The 18,280-nt window shown below is 35.1% G+C and overlaps 1 protein-coding gene across 2 annotated transcripts in view; it reads right to left on the bottom strand.

The window, feature by feature from the left end:
* The window catches only part of TDRD3 (tudor domain containing 3), a 210,793-nt gene that overhangs the window by 45,824 nt on the left and 146,689 nt on the right, over positions 1–18,280 (bottom strand). For both annotated transcript variants that reach the window (XM_059042391.2, XM_067016262.1), the window contains 3 exons: positions 17,946–18,102; positions 17,044–17,169; positions 1,457–2,307 (listed from right to left, as the gene is read on the bottom strand). In XM_059042391.2, coding sequence (XP_058898374.1) covers positions 1,457–2,307; positions 17,044–17,169; positions 17,946–18,102 — 1,134 coding nt within the window. The remainder of the gene's footprint in view (positions 1–1,456; positions 2,308–17,043; positions 17,170–17,945; positions 18,103–18,280) is intronic.

The following is an 18,280-nucleotide window of genomic DNA, read 5'->3' as shown; positions in this document are numbered from 1 at the left end:
ACAAACAAAAAAACTTGACAGTAGAGATGCTGCTGCTAGACAAATGTTATCCCACATTCATACCAAAACTTTAAAAGACTATGCCATCTAGTTGTACCTGGACCCCTCCTTGCTGCTGCTATCATTAAATAACACCTCCTGATCCCAAGTCCTACAGCATCTTTTAAAAGATATCCAACCACACTTCCTAGCCTGAATTTCAGTTCCTTGAAATTTTCAGTTAACTTTACTTCCACCACTCCTTTTAGCCACACACAGGCACACCCTTATCAACTGAAACTACTCAACACATGAAATATTTATTTCAAATATTTTTGACTTGATCCTCACATCCACCTAGGTCCCTCACACTATAACTCACCTCTGTTTTTATTACCTTGCTAGTATCTCCAGTCCCCTAACGACTCGACTTTTTTCCTGTGTAAATGCCCCCTTGAGAATGAACTAGCTAACAAAGTCAACAAATAATTATGAAATCCCTACACTATGAGAGGAACAGGGCAATAGAGGAAAAACTAGAGATACAGTCCTGCCTTCAAGGAACTTAAAATCATGGTAGGGGAAAGCGTTATCAATGCAGGAACCAAAACCAAAAATACTTACAGACTGTGATAAGTTTTAGAAAGTGAATAAGGCACTGATTGAGAAAGACAATAATGTAGAAGGGATGAGGAGGCAGAAAAGAAGGGCTTTTTCTAGGAAGTATCTGAGCCAAGTCCTCAAGGATCAGAAGAGTTGGTGGAAGAGCATGTTGGGCAGAAGGAGAAACACGTACAAAGGCCCTTCTCTCTGAGGGTCCCTCTGTCCTCTTCCCCTTCCTGTTTGCACTGTGTTGGTCTTCTCCCTCTCAGCCAGGCTCTTTTATCTGATGCACTGTACTCCTTCTCAACCTCATCTTCTTTCTTTTTTTTTTTTCATGATTTCTCTTTCCCTTTTAGCCAGAATATAATGTAGAACTGAAGACTGTTTAAATGATTTGTTTCTTAAATTATTTAATATTAGCTAAATAATTAACCTTCCTGCTCTTAATTTTTTTAAAAGTAGGCTGACTGTGTATTTATCTTTAAATTAAATGAAATCTGCAGAATTTGTGTGCCATTCAACTGATTTTCTTCCTTGTGAATCAGTATAATTTTACTAGAAAGAAAATATTAATAGTTCAGTTGATGATAACTGAAGTAGCTCATCAACTTCACTTAATCACTTTTACAATACTTTTCTGATATGCAAGTGAAAAATCAAACCTAACATAACCAAATCCTATGGGACTCCTAAGCATCCATTAAATATTTTATTTTCCCTTTGATAAGTTATATATGTATACATCTATTCAAAGACCTTACAAACAAGTACAATCATAGAACGCAACTCAGTCCCAAAGCAATGGCTTTCTTTGGTCTCACTAGACTGTTACATTCAGTACTATTAGTATTTAATAACTTTATAACATGCATACCTTGTTGTCTTCCCAATAAAGTGCTAAACATTCATCTCCAGGTTTCCACAGTTTTGCATACTCCATAGGAATAGATGATTCTAGTACTTTTTCTGGTTTAATTGGCCCAGATCTTCTTTTGGGCCCACTATTGTAAAATATTTTATCATCATAGAGTGTAGCTGTGATGGGTCCTGCTGGCTTAATAGGTCCTACTCGCCTTCCCTTCAGTGGTATTTCTGTCTCTCCATTTGGAACACCAATGAAACTATTCGTTCGGATAGGATTCTGGTAATCAGCATTTACATTAAAATGTTTTTCAATTTTTACACCACTAAAAGCTTCATTATTTATTGTTCGTGGTTTCCTATCATAAAAATGATTAGGATTTGCTGTTTGGCTTTCTCTTTTCCCACGTTTTTGATTATTATAATCTATGGATTCTTGAGGAAGTGGATTTTCTTTTGCCTCTGCATAGGATGGAACTTTTCCTGATTTGCTTTGCATAGAGTTATCCCTTTTTTTAAATGCAGCATCATTGTGCTGGGAACTTACAGGGTATGAAGTATCTTTAGTTCTATCATATCTAGAATATGGTCTATCACACCTGATTCTCTCTTCAGCCCATACTTCAGATCCTGAAGAAGTACTTGGTCTTTCAGAACCTCTGTTTCTAGGTAATCCACTGCCTTCTAAAATTGACTTTGAATTTTGGATGTCTCTTTGAAAACGAGGAGGTTTTTCATTTCTTGGCTGTCTGGTATCATTTCGAGGAAGATATCTTGGTTGATTATTATCTTTTAGTCCATTTTGCTCAGTATTTGACAATCTGTGTTGTCCTTGATGAAGCTGCTGTGGCTGTGATTTAGGTTCTGAAAAGTAAAAGTATATCATATGCATATTAAAATGAAGACTCTGTATTAATACTTAATTATCAAACTACTATTTTAACATCTTCCACTATCTTCCCACTTCATTATCTTAATCCCTCTTTACTTTGTTAGAGTCCTGTATTTCTAATGCACAGTTTGCCTGGTTAGCCAATTCGTGAAGTAAGGCAATGATATGAACCATGAATAAATGGTGGATAATTCAAAAACAAGTTGTCTTTGTCACCGAATGTTTGCACTGTTATAACATAGCCAATCTATATATGCTCTTCTGGTAATTCATTTCCCAAGACAGTAATGAAATAGAACTGCAACCTGATAACATAGAAGCTGCTATGAAACTGTACAAGTACAACCTTTGCTCAACTCCTTTTTGAATCCCAGTCCCATTTAAAATGTATAGCTATCATTGTCAGTCAAGTTCTAGTCTTCGCAAAAAAAAGTATTTCTCAAATCTTACTGGATCTGGAATTGCCAAGTGTTTGGATTACAATTAGATATTTACTATAGACCTATCAAAGTAATTAAGAACAGGTACTACTTGGAAATACAGAAAAAACTGTCAAAAATATGATTAAGCAAAATAGTGCAGATAATGTACAACTAGAAATCAAAATCAGTAACATGGTAAATATATACTCATAATCTGATGGTTATATTTCACATAATGATTTTTATTCTACTTCAGTTTGTACTGTGTCACTCTTTCTTCCTCTATTGTTTCACATAGCACGTCTATAACACTATTACCAATCATATTGACTGGACTTTGGTGTACACATCTTGTTTCTCTTGTCACACACTATAATCAATGTGCAGATCAGGATTATTCTTACATTTCCCCACGGTCACAATACTTCTTAACAGGGGCACTATTGACATTCTGGGTGAGAATGTTTCCTGTATTTGCAAGAAAATTAACTTCTTTGACCTTCAGATACTAAATCCGAAAGCATTCTCCCTCAGCATTCCTAGTCACTGTGACTACCTAAACTGTCTCCATACATTTCCAAACACCCAATGGAGGAAAAAAGGTACCAGATAAAATGTTTAGATCAATAGGAATAAAGAGAAGACCTTTAAAATTTCCTGAGTGACAAAGCAAGTCAAGACTAAAGATCAAAGCTCAAAATGAAAAGATACTTCTCAATGGAACCACTGGAAGCTAGAAGGCAATCTAACAGACTTTAAATGTCTTTGAAATTAAAGGAAAATTATTTTCTAAGTACAATTCTATATTCAGCCAAACCACCCATTAATTGTGACAACGAATAAAGATTTTTCAAATATGCAAGATCTCAAATACTAGCCAAGACCATCTACAGAGACATTTTTACAAAATCACTTTTTCCCAAGATGGCTTTATCTTATTTTTAAACCACTGTAGTCAATATTAATTTTCTCTTTAGAGAGAAGAAAAATGGATACAAATGAGCATTTTCAGCAGAAAGCATGTTTTGGCATTTGTTCCAGTCATTATTAGAGAATAAAGGCAGCAGCCGTTGCTTGCTGACAATCTGCTATGTATTAGGTACCCCACACTAGCACTTTATATACATTATCAATAGTCCCTACAGTAGTCGTAACATACAGGTGTTGTGGGGTTTATTTAATAAAGAGAGGTAAAGTCCTTTATATATTGAATTGAAGAAATTTTTCAGCTTCCAAAATAAATCAAATATGAAGGTATTTTATTTCCTGACAACAAGGTTTGAATAGATATTCGGGGAGTAAGCTTTTTAGATCTGTGTTTAGGGATCAATTTTTCAAAATTATTCCAGTTAGGGACACCAAAATCTATGATGATCAGGAAATACAAATAACTTAAGTCATCATGAGAGTAGCTGAGTATCCTGGACTATAAATGGCAGTTGAATAACCATATATATGGAATGAAGGCTTCAATTAGGCTTGGTAGATGTGGGAGAATTTGATTTCAGTTCTTCTAAAAGAAGAAAAAAGGTAAAGATTACCTAATCTATTTTAACTGAAGATGTACATTAGATTACAGAATAAAACAATTAATTTTACTACTAACGAATATACTTCATTTGCATTATTATGCTGAGGCAATATAGAGAGAGAAGAATCTATAAAGGAAACTGCTTTTTAAATAAGAACGCCTTAAAAAAAATACTCAATGAGGCAGAAGATAAAACTGTGCTTTTAAAAGAACATAGTTTTCATATACATCCATTTCATTCCAAAATAAAATAACAGTAAGCCAAGGAAGGTCCTTAAAAGTTTCATTCTTCTTGGATTTCCTTAAACCTAATACCTTTTATCTTAGGTAGTTAAGTAATGAAGTCAGATATAAAGTAAATATTTTGAAACTGAACTAATCTATTAAATAAATAAAAGAATATGCTCAATCACTAAATTCTGGAACGGTGATTTTAAATAAATTAAGAAATAGCCCAAAAGTCAAATAGAAAGCTCCTCAATTCTGCAGTAGGAATCTAGTGGCTCTCTGCCACCTTTCGTGAGGAGGCATGATCATTCCAAACCGCCAAAATACTAATTGGCACCAGGGGCCAGGTCTACAGTCACTCTAATAGGAATATTCTGAGACACTCTTCTGTATAGGAAGGAGAATAAAATGCATCACTATTTTTTTCTTTTTTTTTAATGACCTGAAGGGAAAAGATGAAACAAAAGCATAAATGGAAATTGGTAACATTTAATATTAAATAGGAGGGGAAAAAAAGAAAATTAGCAAAAAATGACAGAAAAATTCAGCACACAATAGATAAAACTGTGAAAACATCTAAAAAATCAAAGTGATAAAAGTCCATATGATAAAATTAATCAAAGACTACTACATGAGTTTCATTTGCCTTGTAATAAAATGTTCCTATTAGACCAGATCATGAGTTTCAAAATGCATCTTTACAAGATAATTGATTACAATGTTTTACAGCCCCATGATTTGAAATGCAAGGATCATTAAGAATGAATTTATTAATTGTCACAAATTATTTGGGTTTGTACATAAGAATGTCCTTAATTAATCAGGTATCTTAAAATATTAATACTTCTTTGCAGAGTATTCATTCTCCAGTCACAGTTGTATCTGCTTTTTATAGTAGAGAAACAGGTATATTTTATTTCCCAAGATGACTCTTCATTTTATTCTGAGACACCTACCTGAAGAAATGACTTAATTAAGACTTTACTACGGGGCTTCCCTGGTGGCGCAGTGGTTGAGAATCCGCCTGCCGATGCAGGGGACGCGGGTTCGTGCCCTGGTCTGCATGCCGCGGAGCGGCTGGGCCCGTGAGCCGTGGCCGCTGGGCCTGCGCGTCCGGAGCCTGTGCTCCGCAATGGGAGAGGCCACAACAGTGAGAGGCCCACATACCGCAAAAAAAAAAAAAAAAAAAAAAGACTTTACTACGTACCTGACTCTACTTTAAGGTCTTTTGACTACATTACTTCATATAATTCTCCCAACTACACTGAAGGGCAATATTATTATCCCCATTTTACAAGTGAATTAACAAAAAGCAAGGCTAACAGCTAGAAAATGTTGAAGCCAGAGCTTAATTCAAATCTAACTGAAGCAAAAACCCACGATTTTCTCACTATGCCAAGCTGCCTGCCCACAGGAACAAAACAGAATGTAACCAACATGTTAACTACAATTTTATCACCTACATTTGTTCGTTTCTGGTGTGATGCAGAAATCACAAAAGCTCTTTCGCAAAACCAAAGGAATGGCCATTTATGGGCTAGATACTATTTTTAAAAAGTCATAGTACCCAAAAGAGGGAAGAGTTATGGGAACATATGTATATGTATAACTGATTCACTTTGTTGTAAAGGAGAAACTAACACACTATTGTAAAACAGTTATACTCAAATAAAGATGTTAAAAAAAAAAAAAAAAGTCATAGTACCACAGTTCAACAGGTTACCTACTAATGCAGACATTAATTCAAGAGGAATAGTTAAAATTATTGCTGAGTAATCCTTCAGCAAATAAAGCAAAATAAAAACAAATCATTAAAGATACTTGTTACAAAAAGATGGTATTAACTGATTAGTACATGAATTCACATTAAAACAGAAGCATAACACTTTCTAATATTTCTGTCTATATATAAGCACAATTACATTTTTTTCACATCAAAATTTTAAACTAATTTTCTCAGTTATACAAATCAGGGCTTTTGTGTAAAATATCATTAGATATTATGTATATTCTGTAATGATCACAAAACTCTTTGGCTATAAAATTTTAAATCTCAGCTGAAAATTTATACTTTGTTTCCTCTGTAAAAAGTTACTTCCTCTATAAATTTATTCTGTATGAATTCCGACTTAGATTAAAAAGGTTAAGACAAGGAACTATGTTTCATTCTTAGCAGGTACATATAAACACAAGTGGTTATTAAATGATTATGTTCTCCATACAGTAAAAAATAAACTGTAGCCTTTTAAAAATATTATGTTATAGGAAGAGAAATTGTCCATCACCCCAAGCCTAAAGCATAACTTTTTCATGCTATATTAAATATGTCCTTTCTTACCACTCTCTTCAAAATAATCACTTTAACATCCATAGAACATTTATCTACTGGATATCCTTCAGCTTGTCTTCTAACCCCACTACTTTACTGACACTATTTTTGTCAAGGTCTCCAATCAGTGGTGTGTTGGAGCCAGTCTGAATATTGCACAAAAACTGACTATTAAATTTTCAGAAAATCTGCAATCTGGTTGCAGATTGAAATTAACTAATTGTTGATAGCTTGAAATTAGCCACAGTGGAATATTTACACCACAGAAATCAGGAAAAGCTAAAAATCAGAGCATCCCTCCCCTGCCTCCCACCTCTTTCCCCAGAGCCAGTTGTTAAACATTCACCAGCACACTCTTAATGCTATGTAAACCCAATGGACACTTCCCATCCTTATCTCTGTTTCTAATCCTCCTACTTTTGGGCAGCTGTTTTCTCAGTTTCCTTTGCTGGCTCTTCCAGCTCTATTCAATCTCTAAATTCTACTGCCTGCTGAGTATCTCTCCTTGATTCTTTAAAAACTTAACATATCTTTAAAAAGTGTATTTCGGGCTTCCCTGGTGGCGCAGTGGTTGAGAGTCCGCCTGCCAATGCAGGGGACACGGGTTCGTGCCCCGGTCCGGGAAGATCCCACGTGCCACGGAGCGCCTGGGCCCGTGAGCCATGGCCTCTGAGCCTGCGCATCCGGAGCCTGTGCTCTGCAACGGGAGAGGCCACAACAGAGAGAGGCCCACGTACAGCAAAAAAAAAAAAAAAAAAAACCCAAAATAAAAGTGTATTTCAAATTCATGGTAAGCCAATTTTCACCAACTTTCCATATATTACCTTTAAACTTTTTCACTAAATTTATCCCTAAATCCACATGTAAATTTCTATATACAATTAATTTTTAAATTCAAATAACTACTAAGTTTACATTAATAATCCAGACATTACCTGTGCAGCACTGTGTCATATTTTCACTTTGAACCTGCTTTTTTTTTTTTTGCATTACGCAGGCCTCTCACTGCTGTGGCCTCTCCCGTTGCGGAGCACAGGCTCCGGACGCGCAGGCTCAATGGCTCACGGGCCCAGCTGCTCCGCAGCATGCAGGATCCTCCCGGACCAGGGCACGAACCCATGTCCCCTGCATGGGCAGGCGGACTCTCAACTACCGCGCCACCAGGGAAGCCCCCACCTGCTATTTTATCTAACACCTTAAACTACCTGGATAATATCAGGTGCTATGCTGTCAGAATGCTTGCAAATCTAGGGACAACAATATCATAACAACACAGATCAGAGCATTTCAAAGTAATGCTAGTTAAGGACCAGGGTTTTTGTTGTAGTTATTGGTTCTAGTTTTAATTTCCAATCAACTGTTGACTGTCACTTTTGTAAAATGCAGTAACAAACGTTGAGGCATTGACAAACTGCTAAAACAGATTCTGAACACTTACTCTTAATTTCAGTACTTATCTGTACTTATTCAAAATCAGACACTATACCAGTATAGACTACAGTATCACTGGTACAGTCTGTTCACTGTTAAGGTAACAAGTCCACATGACAGAATTAGAAACAACTATCTCAAGTTAACCTTAAAGCACTATCTAGATATGTGGGGTAAATTTGCACTTAAAAAAAAAAAGGAACGGTAGAAAGAAATCAGTCCTATAAGAAAAAATCAAGGACTGGGAAGGTCATACTGGTAGTTAGGGATAGAGAGAAAGTGACAGACAGTGGGTAGATAACTACACATTTTCTCTCTTTTGCTAACAGCTTATGACTATTCACATAGCAATCATTCATCCCTGGCTTCCAAGTAAGCATTCCACCATCAATTTCAATCAATCAGTTGCAGAGGGAAATGAGGAGGAATGCTGTTTGATGCAAATGGATGTAAACATGCACAATACTCAATACATGGGCGATGTAAACATACACGATACTCAATACATGGGCAATCCTTTCTTGAGGAAATCCTTCACAAGAACATCTAGCCTAACACATACACATTCTCCTTCTCTTCTTGACCTAGTTTTCTGGCCTTCCAATTAAACTGTTACCATTCTATCACATTCCCTTCCTGTATCCCTATTCTTCATTCTTTAAAATTCAAGCTATAAATCTATAAGTTAAACTATTTAAACTGAATTGAAACTTGATTAAATGAAAATAAAACAAAACTAAAAAAGACACCTACCAACCATCAAAAGCCTGCGACTTCATATGCATTACTCATCAACCATTAATATCATACCTGCTACCATCTAAATATATTACATCTGAATATTATGTGGAATTTGAAATTATGCAGTACCAATTACCAAGAAGAATGCTACTTCTCACAAAAGCCACAGAAAATAAAGAAATGGAACGCCACAAAAATAGTATATGTAATATAATCTGAATTTTATTCTGCCAACAAGAAGAGTCAATGGAGCATTTTAAGCAAGGGGGTAGTGGGATCAAATTTGTGTCTTGAAAGATCACTGTTTGCAAAATGGAGGATGAGATGATAAAGTTCTGCAAAGAGTCAGTGGAGGGTTGATGAGGGCCAAAGCTGGGTAGTAGGGGAGGAGATGAGAACACAATGAGTGGAGGATGCTATTGCTACTACTGCTAATCACAATGATGTTAACGATGATGATAGTGGTGTTGGTGTTAGAACTACCATTATATGGAGGCCTCTGTGCCAAACACTGTGCTTAGCACTTTTATGCATAATCTAATTTGATCTTCTCAATAACTCTAAACTTAGGTTGTGCTACTGTTTCCCCATTCCCCAAGAATGAAATTAAGGTTTGAGAGATTATATAACTTTCCCAAAGACATACAACTAGTAAATACAAGAGCTGTGAGTTAAGTTAGTGGTAGAATCAGTTGTATTTATCTGCCACAGCATCCATTCAATTCTCCCCTTCTTTTGGTAACAGAACTCTGCTTTCAGTGATAACTACTCCCTTCCCTTTAACATATAATCCAGAATCAATTAAGATGTCCTAAGCTCTCCTGATTAAGAAGGAGGAAGATATAGACATTAGAAGATGGAAGGTCTTTTTCTGTCTGATATTCGAGGTATAAGAGCCATTTGATTGTTTCTGAGAAATTTTTTTTATTACTTTTGCATATTATGAATGGAGATTTAACACCAACAACTGTCAAAGAGACCATCCAAGTCTCTTTGTACTCCTATTTCAGCCACTTCACACACACAAATGCCAACATCCCCACTGGGAGTTGAGCTTGGGGAATCAATAATTATATGATGAAATGTATTTATCTTTTCCCAGAAAAAACGTGCTTGCAAAATTAAGATAAGTGTTTTTATGTGCCTATCTTTATATGTCATTATGCCCCCTTATAAACGTTGGTCTTATGCTATACCTGGTGCTACCTGGGCCAATCTTTGCTACCACATGAAGACAGCCCATCAATACACAATTCAGAGACAGAGAAAGACCTTCCAGTTATATAAGCCAATAAACTACTTTTTTCCATATTTGGATTTCTGTGGCTTACAGCTTAATGCAAACTAATTTAGAAATTAGTGCCAGGAAAAAGAGTGATACCAAGTGACAGACCTAAAAGGTAAAACTTGTTTAGTAAAGGAAGGGTACAGGGTAGTGAAAGCTGCTTCATCCCCTAAGAGAAGTTGGCACTACTCATTGTTTGGTTAAACTGTAGCCTATTGTCTTGGAACTGAGACCACCTAACTAATGAGGCCAATGCTTTAGAGAACTTGGTATGAAAATGTCAGGGTGATGAAAAGTGTTGGTTATTTCTTATTGCCTTCAGTAAGTCCTATAAGAAAGCAACAAGCTGGCAAGCTTGAAAGTAGAAAGGACACAGATGCAACTAGCTATGAGGTGCTCTTCTCAATTATACCAACAAGCCAAAAGGAGTGTGACTCAGATAATCATGCTTCTTGAGAGATTACAGAATTCTGTGAACCAAGGAATAAAAGAGGAAAAGTAGAAGATGAGACTGGGTCCTGGAAAGGGGAAGCTTGATCACCTATGACCATGTCCAACATTTATGAATGTTGGATGAGTTCTCAGTTCCTATAATTGATTAATTTAAATCTTATCCTTTTCATAAAAAATATCTCTATTTGAATTCTGTTCATATTTTTCTAAGTGTTTACCCTTTATACAACTGGGTCATATTCTCTAGTCTACTTTTTTAAATTTTGACACAAAATATGGAGAAACATAAATAAAACTTGTAACACATACTTAAGTTACAAAATAAGCTATAGAAACAAGGAAACAGAGGAGTATGAATTTAAGAAAGTTACTCTGTCCACTTTTCTCACAATGCCTCTTGTTTCCCATTTGGAAAAAAAAGAAGGTTTTCCTGGTTTTATTTAGATGTAAAAAGTTAAAACAGTAAAGTTACTGTCTTAAGGCAACCCCTGCCTCTATCTCTGGCCAACCCAGATATCTTCCATGATAATAGAAAGAATAAAACCTACTCTTTTTGTCCCAAGCTGAAACTTAAAATACATATTTCTAGTGGGCATTGTTTCAAATGGTAGTTATGTATTACTGAAGTAATATATTGATAAACTTAAGGTATGTAAAGTTGAAAGCTGGCCTGATAATCTGGCCATGAACTCTATCTAGTCTATGAAACCAAAATTTTTTTAAGAGCCTATATATGAGCCATTTCAAACACAACCCTATCACAAACTCATCAATTGAATACTGACATCAACCAACTTGACATCAAATTATTACATATCACATAGAACACTTTAGTGATTACTCTCATAAAACAATGTAATCCAACCTCATATTTTTCAGAATATTGATAATGTCAACTAGAATTACATTTGACTTGAATTAAAAGACACAACAAAAAAGTTAATGATACGAGAAAATCTCTAGGAAAAGTACATGTGATGATCAATTACAGGCACTACTTATTTTATTGCATTTCACTTTATTGTACTTTGCCAATACTGCGTTTCTTACAAATTGAAGATCTGTGGCAACTCTGAATTGTTAGATGATGGTTAGCATTTTTTTTTTTTTTTTGCGGTATGTGGGCCTCTCACTGCTGTGGCCTCTCCCGTTGAGGAGCACAGGCTCCGGACGCGCAGGCCTAGCGGCCATGGCTCACGGGCTTAGTTGCTCCGCGGCATGTGGGATCCTCCCGGACCAGGGCACGAACCCGTGTCCCCTGCATCGGCAGGCGGATTCTCAACCACTGCGCCACCAGGGAAGCCCGATGGTTAGCATTTTTGAGCAATAAAGTAATTTTTAATTAAGGTATGTACATTGTTTTTTAGACATAATGCTATTGCATACTTAACAGACTACTGTATAGTATACTTTTATATGCACTGAGAAATCAAAAAAAATTTGTGTGACTCGCTTTATTGTGATGTTTGCTTTCTTGTAAAAGTCTGGAACCAAAACTCGCATTGTCTCCAAGGTAAGCCTGTACCTCTGGTGGAAATTTTTAAAAATCAGAATAAAGAAATGATAGTGACCTTTGTTCTTTTAGAGAAAATTATATAATACAATGTGAAAGTAAATGTGTTACTTACCTGCATTAAATCTGTAAGAAACACATTCTTAGAGGATGTATTTTTTTTCCAACAAGCCTAACACATTACACAGAATTTGATATTACATAACAAGTCCATCCAGGCCTAGGTTTTTTCAGCTAAATACGACTTTTAGGGTTACCTGAACTAAACGAACTCCTCAGGCAGCTTAAATGATACAAAACATAGAAGCAAAAGAGCTTTGATAATTCAATTGAATTAGAAACAAACATTAAAAAAAAAACCCAAATATACACATCATTGAATCATGATTACTTCTTTATAATCAATTTAGGTCTGTAACAGATACAAATAATGACACTGATGATATGAACATGAATAAAATTAAAAGCCCATAGTTATTTTCATCAGCTGTCCATAAGGCATTTAACCATTAAAATTTATGGAGACTCTATCCTGAAAAGCTTTCTAGATTTTCCTTAGAAAAATGGCCAATATTTTCTCCCATCAATGCAGAGTTAATTTTAGAACATAAGATTTATGGAATAATGACCAAATTCTAAGGGACAACCAAAGTGGAGATTCAATTTTACAAAAGTAAGAGGTTATTCTGGGCTTTATTTTCAATTAAAAAGAAACATTAAATCATGAAATAAGCAGAAAAACAATTCATTAGCTTGCCTCAACTGTTTATTTTACTATGAACCTCAGCTCACCTAGGAATACCTCAATAGTATGAGAATTAATAAGAGAAGGAGTAACAGAATGATCTTTGCAAGATACCTGAGGAGGACAACACATCAAGCATTTCCATTAATCCTGTCACCTTTATTGTAACAGGATTACATGAAGACAGAGCCAAGAGAATACACACACACCTCGTTTTACTGCGCTTTGCAGATATTGCATTGCATTTTTTTTTTTTAACGAATTGAAGGCTTGTGGCAACCCTGAATCAAGCGACTGGCACCAGTTTTCCAACAGCATTTGCTCACTTCCATTCTCTGCGTCACATTTTGGTAATTCACAATATTACAAACTTTTTCATTATTATTATATTTGTTATGGTGATCTGTGATCAGTGATCTTTGATGTTACTACTATGACTTGCTGAAGCCTCAGATGATGGTTAGCATTTTTTTAACAATAAAGCATTTTAAATTAAGGTATGTACATTGTTTTTCCAGACATAATACTATTGCACACTTAACAGACTACAATATAGGATAAACATAACTTTTATATGCACTGAGAAACCAAAAAATTCATGTGACTTGCTTTATTGCAATATTCACTTTATTGCGGTGGTCTGGAACCGAACCTGCAATATCTTCTAGGCATGCCTGCATAAGAAACATCTACAAGCATGATAATCTTCAGTCCACATATGTATCAATTTATTGTCCCGCTGTTTGTGCTCATGTTTGTGATCATTAATCTCCTCTGATGTGATGTCAGCATCATGAAAGAAAGAGTTTAGAGTGAGAAGAGCTATTACTGAAAGGATAAATTTCTCCGGTCAAACATTTAAAACAATGAAATAGCAAACCAAGCAGTATTTTCAAGGCTGCCTATTTAAAGGATTTCTTAGCCATTCAAAACAACTAGTTAGCCTTATTTTGGCAATAAAACTTTGAAATAAAGAATGTAATATTATTACAGATTACAAAAATGCCAGATCAGATTTGACTATTATATTCAAAATACCTCTGCTAAGTCTGTATTTTGTTTAGTGTTGCTTACACTAAGTAAATGATAAAAAGGTTTACACAAAGTAAATAATAATATTCTTCTTAATAAGCATTCGTATGACCTTTTAAGTTTGTGGTTTCTTCTGTCTCACAAACTAACAGTAAGCTTCTTTGGGGCAAGAGCTACAAAATCCATCTATTTCCATGAATTTTCTGAATGAGGTATTTTATTAAATTTTGTATCCCTGCCGCTTATCATAGACCACGTACAAATAAATACTACATAAAATACTGCATATATAGAATGAATAATTTCTTACAACACAGTAGCCTCACTTTAGTCTCAATCCCATTTTCCACCCTGCCAATGGACAAATTTTTTTCTGAAAGCACCAAACTTTGTTACTGTCATGCCACAAACCCTTTCATGGCTTTGCACTGTCATTTGGATAAAATAAAAACTCCTTAGGACAAAATCCTCTTGATCTGGCTCCAGACTACCATTTTTACATCTGGCCTTCTACCTCCACCTCTCCCATAACCTCCCAGGCATAGGAACTGGAGTTCTGCTGCCTTCAAGCCTGGACATGCAGAGTTTCCTACATTTGGACTGCCCTTCCCCCAACACTCCTCCTCTGACCTGTCTAAATGCCACCTACTCTAAGAAGTCTCTGCCTATCTCCCATCTTCGTTAGCTGGCCTCCCCACACAGTACTTCTAGGAAAGAACAGAAATTTGCTTCTCTGAGAATAGTGGTTATCAAGTAGGACAGGAAACTCTAATGTTGGAGGGGGATAATTTGTGGGGTTAGGATGATCAAAGGAACATGTGAATCTGGATAAAATTTAAGAGCCTCTACAAACATTAGAAATACCTAATTTTTTAATTTGGGGATTTATGAAGGTCACAGGTTATATTCCTTGTGAAAATCTAGGGTGTGAAATACTATTATAATGTCTATATCTTTCTCACATTCTAGCTGACTCTGTACCATATTAGTAACAATAATGTAAATACAAAACAGTCTACTAAAACAATATCCAATATTAACATATGTGTTTATAAATTTCTGTCCCCTGAGAAGTAAATCTCTCTAACACTGATATTTGGATTTGAGTGTATTATTCATGTCATGTATCTTAATTAACTTTAATACCTTTTCCCAAGTGGAATGCTAGTATACTAAATTTTGTTGGTATAGGATGTGTTCTGTGAGAACTGAAAGCTGACAGACACACAGGTCACTGTAGAATTAGTATTCCTGGTCTCAACTTCATTATGATTTAGTAGAGAGAGACTCTAGGAGTCAAAAGCAAATGTAGGGAGACAGAAGGATAAAAGGAAATCAAAGGAGCTCTGATTGTGATAGTATAAAGGGAGGTTGGGACAAAAATATCTAGAAGTTAGATTTTAAGAAGCAGTAGAGATTCTTCTGCTAATCTTGCAGAAGCAAACATGTGAACTGCCTAGGGAGGAGGTCATGTGGCAAGGACCTGAGGGCTTCTAGGAGCTGAAGGCACTCCCCAGGAAACATTAAACAAGAAAGCAAGAATGTCAGTCCTACATCCACAAGGAAGTGAATATTGCTAACAACCAGTTAACTTGTAAGAGGACCTCAAGCCTGAGGCAAGATCACAGCCCCAGCTGAAATCTTCATTTTAGTATGTGAAACATTGATCAGAGATCTCAACTCAGCTGTGCTTTGACTCCTGAACCACAGAAACTATGAGATAGTATATCTGCCTTGTTTTAAGCCACTGACCTTTTGGTAATTTGTGAAACAGCAATAGGAAATGAATTCATCATACTTTAAAAGCAAGAAAATATTGCTCTTACATCTGTCTACTTACAAATCTCATCTACATTCTACATCCAACATTTGTTTTTCAAACAATGCATTATCTTTTCTTTGTCATCTAACAAAAGATTCCATTTTCATGAAATCTGTACACTTCAAATTTATTATAAAAGTGTTTTATCTCTGAGCTTAAATTTAATTTGAAATATATCTGAAAGAGAAAACTAAATCTAAAAGAATATTTCCCTAACTTTTTGGAATCATATATTAAAATCTTACAATCCTACAAAATATTTATCATATTCCATACTTCAATTAAAAAATAAACATTTAACATGATTATATCTCTTTCAGTATTATGTTTATCACTAAAATATATCATACTAAGAAATATATCACAATGTGGGTGCATACTCACTCACTGTGCTCATTTAACCCTAACTATAACCACATATTTTCATACAATGTGTAATATGTAGAGAAAAAATAGACCAATTTCACAATAAAAAAAGTTAAATAAAATTATATAGTAATCTCTTCAACATAACAATATGTTTTCATAGCTAAATCTGTCATCTAGTAAACTGAGGGAAAGAGTTTGGTGATATTGCCCATAGAGTTAGAGGGCAAAATAAGCTTTAATATTTTCAGAATGCAACAATTAAAATTTTCTTCTGTACTTTTGTCAAACAGGAAATTTGTAATTAAATAAATTTGTAAATACTCAGAGTAGACATTCACACTGTCAGTATATTATACCTTTTTTGTACAATTCCAAATAAAGTGTGGTGTTTTAAAAAGAAATCTACTTTAGGGACTTCCCTCATGGTGCAGTGGTTAAAAATCTGCCTGACAATGCAGGGGACATGGGTTTGAGCCCTGGTCCAGGAAGATCTGACATGCCACGAAGCAACTAAGCCCGTGTGCTACAACTACTGAGCTTGCACTCTAGAGCCCACGAGCCACAACTATCGAGCCTGCATGCCACAACTACTGAAGCCCATGCGCCTAGAGCCCATGCTCCACAAGAGAAGCCACCGCAATGAGAAGCCCATGCACCGCAACAAAGAGTAGCCCCCACTCGCCACAACTAGAGAAAGCCTGCACGCAGCAACAAAGACCCAACGCAGCCAAAAATAAATAAATAAATAAAATAAATAATTAATTAAAATAAAAGGAATAAAAAGAAATCTACTTTAAGTTGGCCTACCTTCCACACTCAAAGTCCCCATTTTAGATTCCAAGAAGTCAAATAATGTGCTTGGTGCTGATGGCCTTGCATTTCCCAGTTCCTCTTCATCTTCAGATCTTATTCGCCCCCTGCCTTTTCCTTTACCTTAAGAAGTAAAGCAAGACATATACATTATACATGCAAAAACAAAAGAAGAATATACACTAAAATGTAATCATCAGACATCTTAAGTAGACCTTTATATATATATTTCTTTTCATATTTTTCTGTATATTCTATATCCATTATAACAAAAATGTTTTAAAATGACTATATTAAGTAGCACCTTTAATCCTGTAAATGATCTATCTGGAAATTTGAATTTGTTCATGTAAATTATCTTTTAAGGTAAATAAATCATTTTTATAAGATTTTTCTTTAACCACTTTTTTTTTTAAATTGTAGTTGATTTACAATGTTGTGCCAATCTCTACTATATAGCAACCACTTATTTTTTTAAAAGAATATAGGATTGGGACTTGAAAAATCACGTAATACATTTGACCATATAATAATTTTAAAATAACATTAAATAAAAGTCATGTTCCTATTAATTATTACAAGTTTATAGACTAATCAGTCATTTATACAAATGGCCTAGTTCTAGAAATAGTTAATAGACCTAGTTACTTTACATTTTCTGTATTATTCATGACCTTGTTAAATAAGGTATTAGACCTACTTTATATAAAGAAGAAGATAATGAGACTAAGAATAACCTACATAAGTCTCTGTGGTTCCCAAACTTCTGCTCCTTCCATTTACCATAATGGTAAATGAAGTTATAGCCTTCACAGCAACAAAACCCAGTATTTGTTGACAACATATATTTCTCTGAAAATCAAATAATACTGTCTGGCACATTGCTTAATGAATTATACCTCTCAGAGGTGGACCCGAAACAGGTTTCTGTTTATTGCTGTTAAGAAGTACATTCAGCGCTGCTTCTAAGTTGTTGCCATTATCCATGAGAGCTTGCCTTGTTGCTTCTTTACTAAAGCCCATTTCTGTTATGTGCCTCAGAGCCTTCTCATCAACCTGTAAGGAACGAAGAGAAAAGTTATGCTGATAGCCAATAAACAAGCAAGGTATAAGTTTTTAACTACATACTGTTTTTTATCTAAAAATTACATCTGTTATTTACGGAAAAACTGTGATATTAAAACATCACTTGCTGTTTTTTCATACCAATAGTCAAGGAAGGATCTGTGATACG

Source organism: Kogia breviceps, chromosome 16 (assembly GCF_026419965.1).
Source record: "Kogia breviceps isolate mKogBre1 chromosome 16, mKogBre1 haplotype 1, whole genome shotgun sequence".
NCBI classification, from domain to species: Eukaryota; Metazoa; Chordata; class Mammalia; order Artiodactyla; family Physeteridae; genus Kogia; species Kogia breviceps.
This window is presented reverse-complemented; position numbering and strand designations above follow the sequence as displayed.